Here is an 18157-nt window from a genome sequence, read left to right as displayed (position 1 = left end):
CCAAACTTAGAATTCCTTTTACTATTTGATTAGATCTTGACCTGGGTAAAACTTTTTTTTTTTTAAATTAAACTTTTTATTTTCAAAATATATGCATGGATAATTTGCCAACATTGATCCTTGCAAAGCCTTGTGTTTCAGATTTTCTCCTCCTTCCCCTATCTCCTACCTTAGATGGCAAACAATTCAATATAGGTTAAACATGTTAAAATTTATGTTAAATCCAATATGTATAAAAATATTTATACAGTTCTCTTGCTACATAAGAGAAATCAGATCAAAAAAAGAAAGTAAATGAATAAGAAAACAAAATGCAAGTGAACAGCAACAAAATGAGTGAAAATTCTATGTCATGATCCACATTTCATTCCCACGGTCCTCTCTCTGGGTGCAGATGGTTCTCTTCATCACAGGATCATTGGAACTGGTTTGAATCATCTCATTGTTGGAAAGAGTCACGTTCATCAGAATTGATCATCGTATAACATTGATACTGTCGTATAAATGATCTCCTGGTTCTGCTTATTTCACTTAGCATCAGTTGATGTAAGTCTCTCCAAGCCTCTCTGTATTCCTCCTGTTGGTCATTTCTTACAGAACAATAATATTCCATAACATTCAAATACCATAACTTATTCAGCCATTCTGCATCTGATGGGCATCCATTCAGTTTCCAGTTTCTTGCCACTACAAAGAGGGCTGCCACAAACATTTTCACACATGTAGGTCCCTTTCCCTTCTATAAGATCTCTTTGGGATATAAGCTCAATAGAAACACTGCTGGGTCAAAGGGTATGCACAGTTTGATAACTTTTTGAGCATAGTTTCAAATTGCTCTCCAGAATGGCTGGATTCTTTCACAACTCCACCAACAATGCATCAGTGTCCCAGTTTTCCCACATCCCCTCCAACATTCATCATTATTTGTTCCTGTCATTTTAGCCAATCTGACAGGTGTGTAGTGATATCTCAGAGTTGTCTTAATTTGCATTTCTCTGATCAATAGTGATTTAGAATACTTCATATTGATTAGAAAAGTTTTAATTTCTTTATCTGAAAATTGTCTGTTCACATCCTTTGACCATTTATCAGAGAATGGCTTGATTTCTTATAAATTAGAGTCAATTCTCTATATATTTTAGAAATGAGGTTATTAGAACCCTTAAATGTGAAAATTATTTCCCAATTTATTGCTTCTTTTTTGATCTTGTCTGCATTAGTTTTGTTTGTTCAAAAACTTTTAAACAATATAATCAAAATTATCTTTCTGGTGTTCAATTATAAGTTCTAGTTCTTTTTTGGACACAAATTCATGCCTTCTCCACAGATCTGAAAGGTAAACTATCCTATGTTCCTCTAATTTGCTTAGAATATCACCCTTTATGTCTAAATCATGAACTGGGTAAATCTTTAAAGAAATTTTCCACTTGTTAGTTTCTGGGTGAGTGTGTAGAAAAGAGGTAAAAACCTTAGCATTGATTCAATAATTAGTTATTAAATGTAAGAGAGAATTTCTCATTTCTCATGGTTCTTTTGGTTTTTATAAAATTTTATAATGGAATATATTAGATTTATACTCCTCGTTGGTCTTGAAAATCACTTTTGGCATCTGCCTAAAGGGTGGATTAGAATGAAGAAAAACTGGAGGCAGGGAGACCAAGTAGGAGGTCATTGTAATAGTCCAGAAAAGAAGTTACTTGGGCTTGAACAAGAAAGGTAGTTCTGTGAGTAAACGAAAGAGGTAAGATGTAAAGTGGAAGCAAGATTTATTTATTTTAAAACCAGAATTTCAGTGATTCTCTTTTCCTCACATGCCAGGTAATATTCTGAGTATAAGAATGACTTGAATTTTATATTTTCACTGCCTGGAAGTGGAATTTTCCAGAGCAAGATATCTTTGTCCTTGTCTTCAACCTTGTCTGGAAAATCACCAACCTGTAGGAAAGAAGAAAGAATAATGTCATCATGCTGGACCATAGTCATCCTAAATGGGAAGAAATAAATTTATATAGAATGGGTGAAAAGATATGTGCATACACACATTATATATCACAAAGTTAAGAGCACACATATGTACAAATATATGTGTATGCCTATTTGTATGTACACACATGTTTTAATTATAAATATGTGAGTATATATATATATATACATGTGTGTGTGTGTGTGTGTGTGTGTGTGTGTGTGTGTGTGTGTGTGCTGATACCTCTGTGATGCTATTTAACCCTATCCTTTTGCACTGTATTTACCTGCGCATTCTAACATTCTAAACCTTGATTATACTTCTGGGCACACCTAGTCTCTCCTTTTCTGCCTGGTGGGTATCTCATCTGCTCCAAGCAGACAGCATTCTGGTGGGCAATGGTCACACTAGTGAGAGTAGTTCTTCCCTGTTCTTTCCACAAAGTTAGATACAGAGGTTCATTGCTACAATCACCCTCAAGTTTCCTAAGATCATCCACTGCCCCAGGTAATTAATTTATTCAGTACATCAAGAGTTTATCTCCCTGATAAACCCTATGGGATATTCCCTCAGTATTCAACCCCCTTCCATTGTCTGTTTGGCGACAGCAATCTGCCTGTTGTGAACTGAGGGCCCCTATCTCATAAAATATGGAAAATGCTATGGAGAAATAGTGAGAACATCATACCACAATTCTAAGAAGATGGGCCCTAATTCTTTGCCATTGACTTTTGGTGTAATTTTGGCAAAATTACTTCCCTTCTCTGGACCTCAGTTCTCTGTCTACCTAATGAGGGGGATGACTGGGATGTTTTTAAAGACCTCTTCTAATTCTAACATTCTAACTTTCTATAGAATATACTCTATTTATGTATTCATTCATTCATTCATCTATTTCTGTATTCATTCATGTATTAATTAAGCAAGTTATCTAACTATCTTTAATTAATTTTGTCAAGGACAGTTAGATTTACTCAACTAACCCTGTTTGAAACGTGTTATCCTTGATTTCTCACTTTTTTTGTACCTCAATATATAATCACTTGATAAATCTTGCTTCCACTTTACATCTTACCTCTTTCGTTTACTCACAGAACTACCTTTCTTGTTCAAGCCCAAGTAACTTCTTTTCTGGACTATTACAATGACCTCCTACTTGGTCTCCCTGCCTCCAGTTTTTCTTCATTCTAATCCACCCTTTAGGCAGATGCCAAAAGTGATTTTCAAAAACATGAGACAAATCTTATCACTCCCTACTCCATGAATTCCAGTTGCTTCCTATTGTATTTAGGATTAAATACAAACTCTTCTGGCATTTAAAGTCTTTCAGAGTTGCACTTTAGCTTACCTTTCCATGCTTATTCTACATTACTCCCTTTCATGCAAGCTCTTGTAAAACAAACTGATGCCATTTCTCCTCACATACAACATTCCATTTCCTGTCTGCATGACTTTGCACAGGCTGTCTCCCAGTATCCCAATTCCCCCTTCTGGTATTGTTTGGTGTTATTCAGCCATTCATTTGTGTCCAACTCTTCATTATCCCATGAACTTGTCCATGGAGTTATTTTTGGCAAAGATACAGCCTGGTTTGTCATTTCTTGTCAGTTTATTTATTTCCTTTAGCATTTTTACCTCACTAATTATCTTTTATTTAGGCACTTATTTAAGTTAGTTGGTTAAGAATTAACTTAAAAGTAAGATTCATTCCTAAAAAAGCCAAAGTATGCTTTTATTTTTCTTCAGATGAATATGGTAACTCACTTTATAGATTCTAATCCATGATGAGTATGCCAGCTAATTGTTGTGATTATCTGGGTTTTGACATTAATACTGGGCCTATTATGTGAGCAAAAGGCAAATATTATTCCCTGATGCTGGCAAATGGTGGTGGTCTTCTATTATCAAAATTCTTTGTCTCTTTCTCTTTGTCCTCTGGACACTGGTTTTAGACCAAGGAACTGGGACTTATTTGTAATGTTCTCCTAGAAATAAAACTAAGAACTTAAGAAACTTAACCTTACCTTAAATTGAAGTTCATTATTTTTGCAGGAGAGAATATAATTATTGCTTTCATCTTTCACAGAGAGGGCTATTAAAATTTTGCCACCTTCACAACCATAACGCTGCAGCACAAGTTGAGTCATTTGTGAGTTAACTGAGAGGAAATATTTATGAATTAGAATTATTTTAAGTTCAAAATATTTTTTTTTCAACTTTCAGATTTGAATACTTAGTTTCTAAATCCTTCTAATAGACTTCTCTTCTTGATCTTACACAAAGTTTGGAATAGAAAAACTATGACCCCCCAAGGAGCTTATGTTCCAATAGAGAGAGATAATACATATAAGGTAGTATCAACATGTTTTGGCTTGAGAAGTTACAGGAATAGAACCATTTGGCAGTTGCTTGACATGCCATTGCCAGAATCAATGATAGTGTTGATTTATTACTCTTCCCAATTCAATCTCTCCCTCCCTCTCTTTCTCCCTCTCTCTCTCCCTCTCCCTCTTTCCCTCCCCCTTTACCTCTCTCCCTCTCCCCACCTCTCTCTTCCTCTTCCCCTCTCTCCCTCTCCTCTTCCCCCTCTGTCCCTGTCCCTCTCTCCCTGTCCCTTTCTCCCTCTCCCTCTCTCCCTCTTCCTCTCTCCATCTTCTCCTCTCCCTCTTCTCCTCTCCCTCTTCCTCTCTCCTTCTTCTCCTCTCCCTCTCCCTCTCTCCCTCTTCCTCTCTTCTTCTCTCTTTTCCCTCTCCCTCTCCTCTGTGCATGTGTGTGTTTGGTGGGGAGGGAGAAGCAGGCTACTTCCAGGCAGGATGGTAATAAAAGTGAAGTTTAGTCAGGGATTAGGCTCCTAGGGCTGGATGGAATTAAGTGGGTTCTTATTAACAGGTTAGTCTGGATCTAGAAGAGGAATTTAAATCTCCAGGCTCCAACAAATTCTATGTTATAATGCTTAAATCCTTGAAGGTGTAATCAATACCATCACTGATTATCTTTCAGACATCATGAAGAGTCAGATGGGTATGAGGATTCATAGATGAACACATTCACTCCATTTCTGATTTCCTGAATTCTTGGTTCTCTTCAAAGCTCAGCTTGGGCCACCCCCTACATATGGCCTTTCTCTATACCCTGATCTGTTAGTATCTCCCTTCCTTGCAAATGATCTTGTTTTTAAGTTGTCTGTACTTATATGTGTATGTGTTCTTTCACCCAGTAGAATGTAAACTTTTTGAGGACAGGAACTATTTAATTTTTATCTTTGTATCCCTAGCACTTAGCACAGTGTTTGCTTAATTGGTGCTTAATAAATGCTTGTTGATTGGTAATCTCAATTTAATAAGGCATTTAATTTCTTATATCTTTGTGGATAAGACACTGAAATTTGGGCTGCATAATGATATAAGTTAACTGGTTTTGCATTTTGTTGGACTCTGTATACAAAAATGTTCATTAATGTATCACTGTCAACTAAAGAGATAAGTGTAAGACAGGGACTTGTCTTTGTACCTTTCCTGGTAAACATTTCAAGCAGTGACATTGATAAAGATAGAAAACACATGCTAATTGAATTTTTAAATTTGTATGAAGCTAGGAAGAATAGCTAATATGTTGGATGATGGAATTAATATATAAAAATCTCAATAGACTAGAAAAATTAAACAAAATTAACCAAATGAAATTTTACAGATATGAATGAACTGACCTGAATAGATGCAGATCTATGAAAGTTTGCCTTGGCAGAAACGAATGTGAAAAAAAACCTTGGAGTTTTAGTTGATTGAAGGATTAATTGGAAAATTAAAAAATGGAAACTAATGGAAAGACAATAGTATTGTTGTGTACAGGCTAGTGATTTCCAAAGCTCAATAACCAAAAGGCTGGGTCCTGATCCAAAGGTCTATGTGATCAACCAATGAAGATGAATGAGAAGAAAGATAACATCCTACTTTCCTATGATGCAACTTGTCTCCAACACAGGCACAATTAACTTGAGTTATTATTTTGAAATTAAAAAAAAATATTTTATGGTTCCCTAATTATATGTAAAAACAAATTTTAACATATTTTTAAAGTTTTGAGTTCCAAATTCTCTCCCTTCATCCCTCCTTATTGAGAAGGCAAGCATTTTGATTTAGGTTTAACATGTGTAATCATGAAAAACATATTTCTATATTATTCATATTGTAAAAGAAAACACAGACCAAAAAATCTTCAAGAAAAATATAGATATGCTTTGAGGTATATATTCGAATACTATTAGTTTTTCTCTGGGAATGAATAGCATTCTTCATCATAAATCTTTCTGTGTTGTCTTGAGCAAACTTCTGGGGAAGAGTTATTTCTGATACTGTGTACAATGTTGTCCTGGCTCTACTCATTTCACTCTGCATCAAAATTTGTATAAATCTTTCCAGATTTTTCTGAGAGCATCTATCTCATCATTTCTTAGGGCACAATAGTATTCCAAACCAATCATATACCACAATTTCTGACTTGGAATTATTACAGTAGCTTCCTAATTAGTCTTCCATCTTCAAGCCTTTATTCATTCCAATCTATCCTTCATAGTTGCTGAAATAATTTTCTCAAAGCCCTGGTCTGATCACAACAATATGATTCATCAATATGATATGGCAATCAAAAACCCAAATGTAACCATAAGTTGAGTCAAAAGAGGCAAAGATTATAGTTTAAAAGAGCCAATATTCTCTCTGTACATTGCCTTGATTGGACAACATTTGGAATACTGAATATTACTAATACTAGCTGTGTGGCCCCGGGTAAGTCACTTAACCTTGATTGCTTAAAAAAAAAAAAGAACATTGATAAAATTGATAAGATGAAGAGTACTCTGAAGAGAGCAATTAGGAAAGCAAAGTCTTAAGTCATATATAGATTGAATAAATTGGAAATATTTAAGTCAGAGGAGAAGACTCAGAGAGGGCACTCTTATTACATTCAACCATTTGAAGTACTGTCACCTAGAAGAGCAATTGGACTTTCTGTGCTTGGCCCAAATGAGTAGAATCATTGGACTGGCAAAATTGCAAAAGTTAAAGTTAGGCTTGATCTCCTTTGCAACTCCTCACAAGTAAGGATATTATTCCAAGTGGATTGGCCTGCCTTAAGAGCTCTGAAAATGATTCTTTTTAGATATGGGTTGGACTAAGTGGCTCTGCGATCATTTCTGACTAAAAATTCTATAAATCTCTAATAAGAGTTTTTTGAAAATGTAATGGGCTGACATAAAGCAGTGAGTTCCTTGTCATTGTATATGTACAAGTACAGTCAGAAATGTTAGTAGAATGGCTTCCTGAACACCCTGCAGGAGTATGATGGTGGGGTTGAACTAAATTAACATTGAGGTCTCTTCCATTTGGAGATTCTTTAATTATGAGGATATAATTATTACAAATGTCTCTGAAAAACAAATTGAAACCCATAGTGACAGTATTTTATTGGTTGGGTTATGGTGCATGTATTTTATGGATGGAAGAAGAGAGATGTGTACGAGCTTTGGGTTCTCAAATGAAGATCACAGAAATTTGCTCAATAATAAAATTCTACAAGGTTATCCAAATGGGTTTGATATGAATATCATTAAATTGGACCTACTTCTGTACTTTTCACTTAAGATGTGGGTCCAGGAGGACTCAGGGATTTAAGCAACAGAATAGAGTGTGAATAGTAAAGATGTTGGGAGGCAGGTAGGGAAACAGAAAGCCCCTTCAGCTGGTAGTCAACTAATGCTAATAATTAATTGGGTTATGCTGTTCTGCTATTAATTGTTGATTTGACTTTTGGCAAATTACTTAACTTTTCTAAGACTTATAACATTTTTGCATTTGTAAAACGACAGTTTGGATAAACTTTCTTTAATATCTTTTCCAATGCTATGCTTTTTTTTGATTTATAGAAAATGAATACCTTCTATGTCAGAATCTAACATTTCTTCAAATAGGAGCTTTTTTTCCTTTTTCATGAAGTAGAGAACTTTGTGTTTTAAATTCCATACTCGGATATGAAGGGGTTTTCCAGTCTTTTTGAATAGTGCTTCACCTGTTTTAAACACAGGACACAAAAATGGGAGTTTGTCACATTTACCAGAAGACCTTACATTTAGTTTTTTTTTTTTTTCCCATAAGGATGACAGTTACAAAAGAATGGATCACAAAATTGCTTATTTCTTTGAGCTCCTTGCACAAGAGAATCAGAGATAGAGGAACAAAGCAAATTCTTTGAGGAATGGGAGTGATTACTCCAACAATACAAAAGTGAGAAGGATTAACTTTTTACTATCTTGAAAGATGGGAACTTTTTTTTTTTTTTTTTTTTTTTTGTCTTTATGTTCTCAGTGCCTTCCACAGTATCTCGTGTTAGAAGACTCTTAATAAACTATTGTTGCATTAAAGGATTCCTACTTTTAAAAAATGGCACCTAAAAAATTGGAGAAACCACTCATATTCAAGAGCCAATAGGAATTCATGGAGGCACAAAATCTGGACAGTGGAGAGAGAATCGCCTTCCTTTCTTATAGAGATTTATTGGTTCTCCCAATGCATTTTCTCTAATATTACCTACTATTTACCTAGGGCCCACTGAGAAATTAGGTGGCACCTAGATAGAGTGCTGGCCCTAGTCCAGGAAGACCAGAGTTCAAATCTGACCTCAGATCCTTCCCAACTCCATGATTGAGTATAGGCTACTAATCATATAGCTTACCTCCGAGCATTGTTATGATAATCAGATTAAGTAATTACTGTAAAGTGTCCCCCATTATAACATGAGCTCCTTAAGATCAGGGACTAGTTTTTGCTTTTCTTTGTATTCCAAGTTTTAGGATAATATCTGGCAATAAGTTGTTTAGTTGTTTGTCATGTCCAGTTCTTCATGACTTCATTTAAGGTTTTCTTGGCAAAATCCTGGTCTGGGTTTGTCATTTCCTCCTCCAGCTCATTTTTACAGATGAGGAAACTGAGGCAAACAGGATTAAGTGACTTGCTCAAGGTCACCTGACTAAAAAGTGGTTGAGGCTGGATTTGAATTCAGTTCTTCCTGACTCTGGGTCCAGTACTTAATCCACTTCACTAAGAGGAGACACTTAATAAATGCTTGTTGACTGACTAAAGAATCAAAGCACAGGAATGGATACCTCTTATTGCATGGGGTATATTCCCTAGTACAATCTGGAAGGTAGGATCAGAAAGAAGTGTGGATGGTTAGGTTCCCTTTATCTACATGTTTCTTCCTATGTCAATGTCTTGACCCTAAATACCATGTACGTGACTGTTTTTCTGGACATTGCATAGAGCTCACTATCTCCTAGCATGATCAAACCCTGATTAGCAGTACATAATCAATATGAATAAGATAGATTTTACGAGTTGGAGAATTTCCAGAGGTACAAAGAATACTTCGGTCTCCTTACTTTTTACCATTACAGTACCATCATTTTAATATAGTGGAAGTAACACTGAGCCCCTATGGTCCACATTCCTTTCATGGAAGGGATCCAACTTCTCAAATCAGATATGTTCCATGGGGAACCATTTTTTCTCAAGGCTGAACAAGTTGACAATGGCATATGGATATGCACTAATAAGTAGTTCCTCCTCTCATTGCCCAGTCTAGAGCCAATATTTAGATAAATCAAGTCATATATTTTTTTCTAGTTAGGGAGAAAAGTTAAATCTTGAATTAAAAGCAATATTTTCTCTCAGCATCTTCATTTTCCCCCCTCATTGTTTTGTTTCCTCATCCTGCACCATTTCCTATAACTTCTATAGTTACATACCATTTCTTTTAGGAAAATTTGTCCAGAGAATCAAATATATCCCAACAAATGAGACAGTAGGGTCTGTTATTTTGGGAATCTGAGATATGAAATTGAAAATCTAGGTCTTATAAATTATAATTTCAGATTTCTCATATGTGTTTAGATATACTGAGATAATAGCTTTATTCTTTAAATAACTCATTGCAGGGATAGATCAAGGTGGGAAATAAGCTCTACAGTCTTCAATGGTAGTAGTAACTTCTCTGCTGCAATGACATCTTTTTACTTGCTAACAAATAACTTCCATATAACAAGTTAACTTCCAAACAGAGATCTCTTTCAATTTTTTAGCTATTTACTCAAGAAATTTTTAAATCAAAGAGCTCATATTATGTCATCCATTTGCTAAGGAAAAGAACATTTGGGAATTTTTAGAAAGTAGAAAGTCCATTAAGGATGCAGACATCCTAAGTACTTAAATGGTACTGTCCCCAGGAATTCCTACATCCTCCTTCTATTTTGTGTGTGTATGTATATGTGTATATGTGTGTGCGTGCACTCGTATATGTGTATATGTGTGTGCGTGCACTCGTACATGTGGACCAAATTTCTTCAAGAAGACTGTCTCCAATATTTTAATAGAAACTGATGGGAAAAATTAGATTCACTTAGGAGAATGATACAATGATACAATGTAGTACTATATAAAGAAAAGTGGATGAAATATTTTGGCATGGAGTCAGGAAAATCTAAGTTAAAACTTGAACTTAGACATTTACTAGCTTTGTGACCCTGGCAAATCAATCAAATTCTATTTGCTTCAGTTGGCTCAAATGAGGAAAATAATAGTTCCAACCTCCCAGGGTTGTTGTGAGAATCAAATGAGATAATATTTATAAAGCATTTAGTATCAAGAATAAATTCTCTTTTCCTTTCCTTCCTTTATATTTTATATCGTACTACAGTTTATAAAACATTTTCTTCATTTTGACCCTGTGAGACGGGTAGTACAAATGCAAAGAAAACCTATTATATTAAAAAACAAGAGCTGTGGGTAGATTTCAAAAAATTCACTTGTTTAGATTTAAAATAGATGTAAAAGACAACTTAATTTTGGGGGGTTATTATTCTGAACTTGAAAAACATCAACAGGAGCATTTTCATATACACAGAAAAGAAACATGATTTTACATGTAAGTACAAATCTCTAGGATACATAGCTTATGTTAAAAAAACAATGTATGTATACATACATATTATACTTATCATATTAATTTTAAAGTTACTGTGTCTCTATTATTTATAAATAATAAATTATAAATAATAAGTTCCTGTTCTTATTATTTATTAAGAAATGTCTTAGGACCTTTATTTGTTTCTTTCTCTTTCCTTTTCTTCCCCCCCTCTCCTTTCTGGGTTTCTCCCCTTGTTCATCACTATTGCTAATACTAAACATCTCTCTTCCCTTTCTCCATCCCCTTAAAAGACAAAATCCTAACAAACAGAACAATTGAGTTGGGTTAGACAAAACAAATCCACATACAGGCGAGGTCAAAAAATGCCTGTGGTTACTTACACCTTAAGCAAGATTCATCTTCTCTAAATTCTGGATCCATACTATTGGCAAAATTGGGATTAAGTTTACAATCCACTTCTGGGGCACAGACTACTTTTTGACAGTCTTTTGCAGCTGCCATCTTTAAACCTAAAAAGGAAACCAGATTGATGAAAGACAACCAAAGTTCTTTTGAGATCTTATATTGTCATGCAATTGTTTTCCCAACTCATATTTCTTAAAGCATTTGCTCTGCATTTTGTCTTCTTTCCTGTTATAGCACTCTATTATTTAGGTATATTTCTTATTCTCTGAGTTATATTGTAAATTCATTTAGGACAAAATTACCTTGTTTTTCTTCTTATATTTCCAACACTCAGTACTGTGCTTTGCACTTAGAATGTAGGGTATTTACATATTTTAAAATTCAAAATCAGTACTTCATTTAGAATCCTGGCTATTTAATATGTATTTGTTGAATGCTATAATCTATTGATTGTTTGATTTCTTTGTGATGAGTTTCTCTTGTCACATTCTAAAAAGCAAAACTTATTATGCCCAATATGTGTATATGCTTCTGTCATCCCTCTCAGACTCTTATAAATTCTTTTAGGGTAGAACAAGAAGGTGTGTCTCATTTATTTTTTGAATGCTTGACTTTCAGGCATTGGCATTGTACTTTGCACATATTATTCATTCGGTAGATAACTGTTAAATGAACAAATGAATGAAGCAAGAATAGTGTTAATGCATTTCCATCAATGTAGAAATGATATCATAAATATTTCTTGTTTTAATAGGGCAAAAAAGTTAGTGAGTAGGAAGTATTGGGTACCTGAAGAAGGTGGATCAGATTCTATGAATGAATAAAAACAAAAAGAAAGGTGATATCAGAGGCACCAATCACAAACTTCAAAAATTTCACAATTATCATCTAAACTCAAAGTTGGGAGGGATGTGAGGCTGGACACCCTACTGTTCTAAAAGAGAAGGGGTAGTGGGTTAGAATAGAATCTATGTGCTGCTTTAAATATTATTAGTCTGGGAGAAGTAACTTGAAAGTTTAAGCTAATTTCTTGATTTCTACTAATTAATGACTTTATATCCAAAGCTTAATGCTCTTTCTACCAAAAACCAGTTCTACAATTAATGTTCATAATAAATAGAAAATTTGTCAATGTTAATAGAAAAATAAAAATCAGAGAAAAATGCATATATATACATACATACTTTCAATCTATATTATCTTATATATATATATGTGTGTGTGTATATATATATGTGTGTGTATATATATATTTATATATATATATATATATATATATATATATAAAGATAATATAGATTGAAAGTCCTCTCCCACTGAATGCAGGATATTTAAATTCAGCCAAGAAAGAGAATCCTAGATTTCACTCAGGGGGAAAATTCCATTAAATCTCTAAAATAGTAAGCTGAGAATAAGTGCATGATAGAGACTGCCAGCTCCTCATATTATCATCTTCTCAGATTTTTTTCCTCTCTTTAGTAACATGGAGAGAAGTTGGAATAGCTACTTTTTCTCTTAAAACTGGAAGCCAGAAGAGTCCACTGAAGACCCCACAAGTCATGATCTCTTCTCCCTCATGCTCTTACTAATTCTGCTCTGCCCGTCAGGTGGATGCAGATTATTGATTTCCACCAAAGAGGAGACAGTCCTATACCAATGGGTTTTAGACCTTACAGAAAGATTCATGCTATAATATTACAGACAAATGGTTATCTAGTCACTGCTTGAATGTTTCCAAGTGGTGAAGAATGCATGCATTACTTTCAAGGCAAACCTTTCCCCTCTGGAACACCTCTAATTCTTAAGCAGTTCAAAGTTTGAATCAAGTCGAAGTCTGCCTCTCCATAACTTCTTTCCCAGTTCTTACCTCTAGGGAAAAGCAGAACAAATCTACAGTAATTTCTCTTGGGTATGATAGTTCTTCAAAAAAGATTAAGACAGCTCATATGCTTCAGTGAAACAGCCCAGTTATTTTCAACTGATTCTTATATTGCATGATTTCTAATCCTTTTACCATTCTACTCATCATTCTTTGAATGTTGTCCTTCAAAGTCCTTATTAAACGTGGTGTCTGTCACTAGACGGAATAGTTGAGGTGTGGTCTAGCAGTGAGTACAATGGCCCTCTGATTTCCGTCTTTCTGGATGATGTGCTTGTCTTAATGTACCTTAAGATGTCAGTGATTTTTTTGTTTTGTTTTGTTTTGTTTTGTTTTTCTTTTCATGTCTTAAGGCTGAATCATATTGAATCTGCAATGCATTAAAACCTCTAGGTCTCTTTTTTATGAACAATTATCCATAGGTTACCCCTGTTTATCTTTCCATTTGTGTGTAGACAAATATAAACTGGGCCAAAGATCTTTAATGGGTGTGAAGCATCCCATTATTATTATCCATTGTGGCAGCCCATCCTGATATACCTTCTCTAATTCTACCCACTACCCACTATCTCATGCTTTTTGAATCTCCATCAAGTTCAATTAAAATGGTTTTTAAAAATCTGAATTTGCAAGTATCAAGTAAAATGACAATTTATTCAAAATAGAACAGAAAAAGATGATTACAAATGAAACAGTAGAAGATATATGTGTAAATATACATATACATATATACATATATATATATTCATAATAAATATTAGACAAGTTCAACCTGGAGCTTTCAATGCTTATTTGTACTACTTTCTCATCTTTGCATTTTTAAATAAGTTGCCTCAATCACCCTCTTTTCTTTTCTATTTTTTTCTTTTGCTATTCCTTTTTTTATCATCTTTCCTCCTCTCCTTCATTGTTAAAAAAAATAAGAAAAAGAAAGCCCTTGTAACAAATATGAATGGTTAAATAAATCAAATACAAAATCAGTTGAGCCTGAAAATATATGTCTTATTTTGCATCTTGAGTTCATGACCTCTCTGTTAAGAAGTAGGTCGCAAGCTTCACATCAGATCTCTAGAATCTCAGTTGCACATTGATCAAAGTTTTCAGACCTCTCAAAGTTTTGGCATTATTATCACTTTATATCAGTTCATTTAGGTCTTCCCAAGATTCCTTGAAATTAATTCTTTCATTAATTCTTATGGCAAAATAGTATTCTTGTTACATGCATATGTATAATTAATTATACTTCCTAACTAATGTGTCTTCCCTTAGTTTCTAGTTCTTTGCTACTACAAAAAGAGCTGCTATACATAATTTTGCACGTATGGGTTTTTTTTTTTTTTTTGTCTTTTTGATTGGGGTCAAAGAATATGTGCACTTTGGGGACATTATTTCAAATAGATTTTTAAAACAGTTGGACCAACTCACAGCTTAACCAATAACATATTAGTGTATTCATTTTCCTGTAGCCTGTACAAAAACTGTCATTTTCCTTTTTTTATCTTCTATATCTGTAATATTCTTGAATTGTGAGGGTCTGGTCGATTGCTCAATTATAATCCTTCTCAGGAGGAAATCTGTAAAATCTTTTCCTCTGTGCGCAGGTTTCTTGGGAGCTCTGAATCTCCTCCAACTCTTGTCCTTTCTCAAATCAGACTGGTCTCCTTTCAGCCTGCCTGGCTTCAAGACTTTATCCCAGAGTCAATTCTCTCAGACCCAATGCTGCTCTTCTTTTATCCTCCCAGAGAATGGGCGTGGGATAACGCAAGGGCTTCTGGGAAACATTCTTCAACCAATGAGCTTGCACCTCCTAGAATTCCTAAGGTGTCAACTCCCTTTAAAGGCCCGAACCAAAGGTCTGAGTCAGAGAACTGTCAAGTCAACCTGAATTCTCACCTTGTTACTCTCCAGACAACCTGAATTCTCACCTTGTTACTCTCCAGACAACCTGAGTTCTCACCTTGTCACTGTCCAGACAACCTGAGTTCTCACCTGGTAATCCTAAAATATATCAATCTGATATGTGTGAGATAGAACCTCAGAGTTTATAAAGTCTTACGTTTTCAAATTATTAGTGATTTGGAATTTCAATTAAAAGCTATTTGTCCTATATCTCATCCCCTCAGATGTACATGCTCTGCCTTCCTTAGGCATTGACCAACCAATTGAAGTTAATATGCTAATAAGAGTTTAGAAGTTATTCCCTGTAGAGACTATATCTGTATTTTAATTATGGTCTCCTGTTGACAAAACATTTGCTGTCTAAAAAGAGGACTGATTTTGATGTCAGAGATTTCAAGTTAGAGTGAGAATACTGTTATGTAGGTTGATAGAGAAACTATTTATTGATGTTACTTAATTTTAAGGTATCATAGTTTCCTATTCCTAGAATTAATTGGCTTTGTGTGTAACTGTATTTTTATAATTATGTAAATCAAAAGTGCCTCAGATTTGGAAGGGAATTTAGAGGTTACTTCATCCAGTCCATATCTGAAGATTACCTTCATCATATCCTTGAGAGGTCATCATCTGGTTGATCACTTTAAGATCTCTGCTTATAAAGATTCCCTTCAGTGATAGCTACCAAAAATTACTTGAAGATCTCTGGTGAATAGGAACCCACTTTTTTTTTTTTTTTTTTTTTTGAGGAAACTACACTTGTAGGAGTCTCTAATTAATAATAAGTCATCTTAATAAAACTGAATAATCTCCACCCATTCCTCCTAGTTCTGCCCTTTGGATCAAAAGATGTCTAATCCTTTTAATTCACAGGCCTTCCCAAATTTCCTTATCTAGCTTAACAAAAGATTTGGACTAGACAACGTCTAAGGTCCTCTTCACTTCTAATATTCTATGATCCCATGACCCCATGTTCCTCTTGCTATCTCAATGTTTCTGGAAGAAGAAAAGAGCTTCCTTGTACATATATCTAAGAACCTGACAAAAATAGATAGTAGGACAAGGATATTGAGGGGATTATTGACCTTCCTGCATCTATTTGCAAAGTAAGCAGGGAATATAGATGACTGTGCCCTATGCACCTTCTGACTACATATTTTATGGACTTCTGTGACCCCAAGATCTATAGCACAGAATTCTAACGCCTGATCTTTCCTACTGAGCTCTACTGAAGATTCAGAGGTTTTGTTCTTACCTTCTGCCAGGTTTTCCTTGAGATGTAACCTCAGCTAGGAGGATCCTTAACAATGAACTGACTTCTCTGGAGAGCTTTATAGCAAGTGATCTAGTGGGAGGAGAATGGAAAGGTGAAGTAAGTGGATAGTAATATGTGCTTGTGAAATAAACCTGTCTTACTTCTAGGCCAATAAGAGAGAAGAGATCAGAAAAGAAAAGAGGGCAGAGAAGAGAGAAAAAATCTTTCAAAGTATTTGTGATATTTTTTCTATGCAAAATCATTATTGTATTAATCTAAAGACACAGAATCTTACAGCTAGAGTCAAACCTCAGAGGTCACATAGTTTAGTCCCATCTGAAACATATCAGGGCATTAAGTACCTCTGGACACAGCCCATTTTGGTTTCAGCTGCTTCTTTTAAAGAAGTTTTTCTTTATGATGAACAAACATCTACTTCCATATAATTTCCCATTTTTTTCCCCAGTTCTTTCTTTTAGGGTCAGTAGATCAACTTTAATCTCTGTTCCATGTGATAGTCCTTCAGGCACCTGAAGACAGAAATTTTATTTCCCTCTAAATCTTTTCTATTTCAGATTAAATATCCCTAATCCTTTCAATATTGGTTTGGTATGATTGTGAATTCCCTGACTCTCTCCAGGAATGCCTTCCAGCTTCTTTACTTCATTCAAGAGTAGGAAGAGCAGAAGAGAAGAGTTATGTATATTTAACCAGGTGAAAATAAGAAGAGTATTGCTCAACTCTTACCTCTTGATTTCTAGATACTATGCCTCTTTTAATTCAGCTTAAATTTGCATTAGCTTTTTATTTCTTTCTTTGGCTGCCATATTACATTGTTGCTTCATAGTTTAAGTGCTTAGGAGCTATATCTCTACCACCCTAATCTTGTGACGTTGATAGCAGAATTTCACATTTATTCTAGGAAATTTCAGCTAGTTAGAGTTGACTCATTATGGAGCATGACGAGATCTTTTTGGAACCTGACTCTTTAAGAGATTATGTTAGCTATGATTTGCAGCTGGGTGTCACCTGTAGGCATACTAAGCCTGCATTTTAGACACTTTTATTCATCTTTGCTTCTTCCACATTATGGTTAAGACACCGAACAAAAGAGGAAGAGTAAATTCTAGGCTCCTCCCTTCAAAATGGCATTAATTTATCCTTGACTCCTGGTGACAAGTTCCTAACTCATCTAAATGAACTATCGTCCATTTAGTTCATATTCTTCCATCTCCTTCATGGGACTTGTAAGAACAACCATCATAGTCTGTATATCAATAAAGCTAATGAGTTTAGCTTGCCATGTCTTTCATCCATCTCTAAATTAATATTCACTGTTATAAGTATTTCTGTACTTCTATTCCATTACATTCATCTATCTCACTTTGTTTAGTTATTCCCTGATTGATGGAAATCAACTTGGTTTTCAGTTTTTTGTTATTACAAAAAGTGTTGCTATATAAATACAGAGTAGATGATCTTCTTGGGATACATGCTTGAGAGTGGGGTCTTTGGATCAAAAGGTATAATATGGTCACTCACTTTTGTCAGTATAATTCCAAATTGGGTTCCAGAATGATCTAGCCCATTCACACTCTCTAGGATATCTAAGTTATCCAACATGTCCAACAGTGACGATTTCCATCTTTTTTCCATCTAGTTTTGTTGGATGTGTGATGGAAACTTGTTTTTGTTTCTCTAATTATTAGTTACATAGAGCAATTTTTACATGCTTGTTAGTAATTGTAATTCCTTTGAAAACTATTCTCAGATTTTTTTTGGC

At 34.7% G+C, this 18157-nt stretch overlaps 1 protein-coding gene across 1 annotated transcript; it reads right to left on the bottom strand.

Annotated features, from left to right (window-relative positions):
• Positions 1 to 1187: 1187 nt before the first annotated feature.
• LOC141559788 (interleukin-18-like) lies at positions 1188 to 16436 on the bottom strand. Its single transcript, XM_074297483.1, has 5 exons — positions 16375 to 16436; positions 11320 to 11448; positions 7895 to 8026; positions 3988 to 4121; positions 1188 to 1935 (listed from the first exon to the last, which is right to left on the bottom strand). The coding sequence occupies exons 2-5, from the start codon at positions 11438 to 11440 to the stop codon at positions 1771 to 1773; spliced, it is 552 nt and encodes a 183-aa protein (XP_074153584.1). The 5' UTR covers positions 11441 to 11448; positions 16375 to 16436; the 3' UTR covers positions 1188 to 1770.
• Between the last annotated feature and the right edge of the window lie 1721 nt (positions 16437 to 18157).

The sequence above is a fragment of the Sminthopsis crassicaudata genome, chromosome 3 (genome assembly GCF_048593235.1).
Source record: "Sminthopsis crassicaudata isolate SCR6 chromosome 3, ASM4859323v1, whole genome shotgun sequence".
NCBI lineage: Eukaryota > Metazoa > Chordata > Mammalia > Dasyuromorphia > Dasyuridae > Sminthopsis > Sminthopsis crassicaudata.
Note: the sequence above shows the minus strand (reverse complement) of the source record. Positions and strands in the feature narration are given on the sequence as shown.

Bases quoted from the DNA above. Each gene is read 5' to 3' on its own strand.
- LOC141559788 (XM_074297483.1), bottom strand. From the start codon at position 11,440: ATGGCAGCTGCAAAAGACTGTCAAAAAGTAGTCTGTGCCCCAGAAGTG. The intron at 8,027-11,319 runs GTAAGTAACCAC...TGTTTAAAACAG, and splicing joins AGATGAATCTTGCTTAAGGT to GTGAAGCACTATTCAAAAAG. The intron at 4,122-7,894 runs GTATTCATTTTC...ATTTCCTCTCAG, and splicing joins GTTAGATTCTGACATAGAAG to TTAACTCACAAATGACTCAA.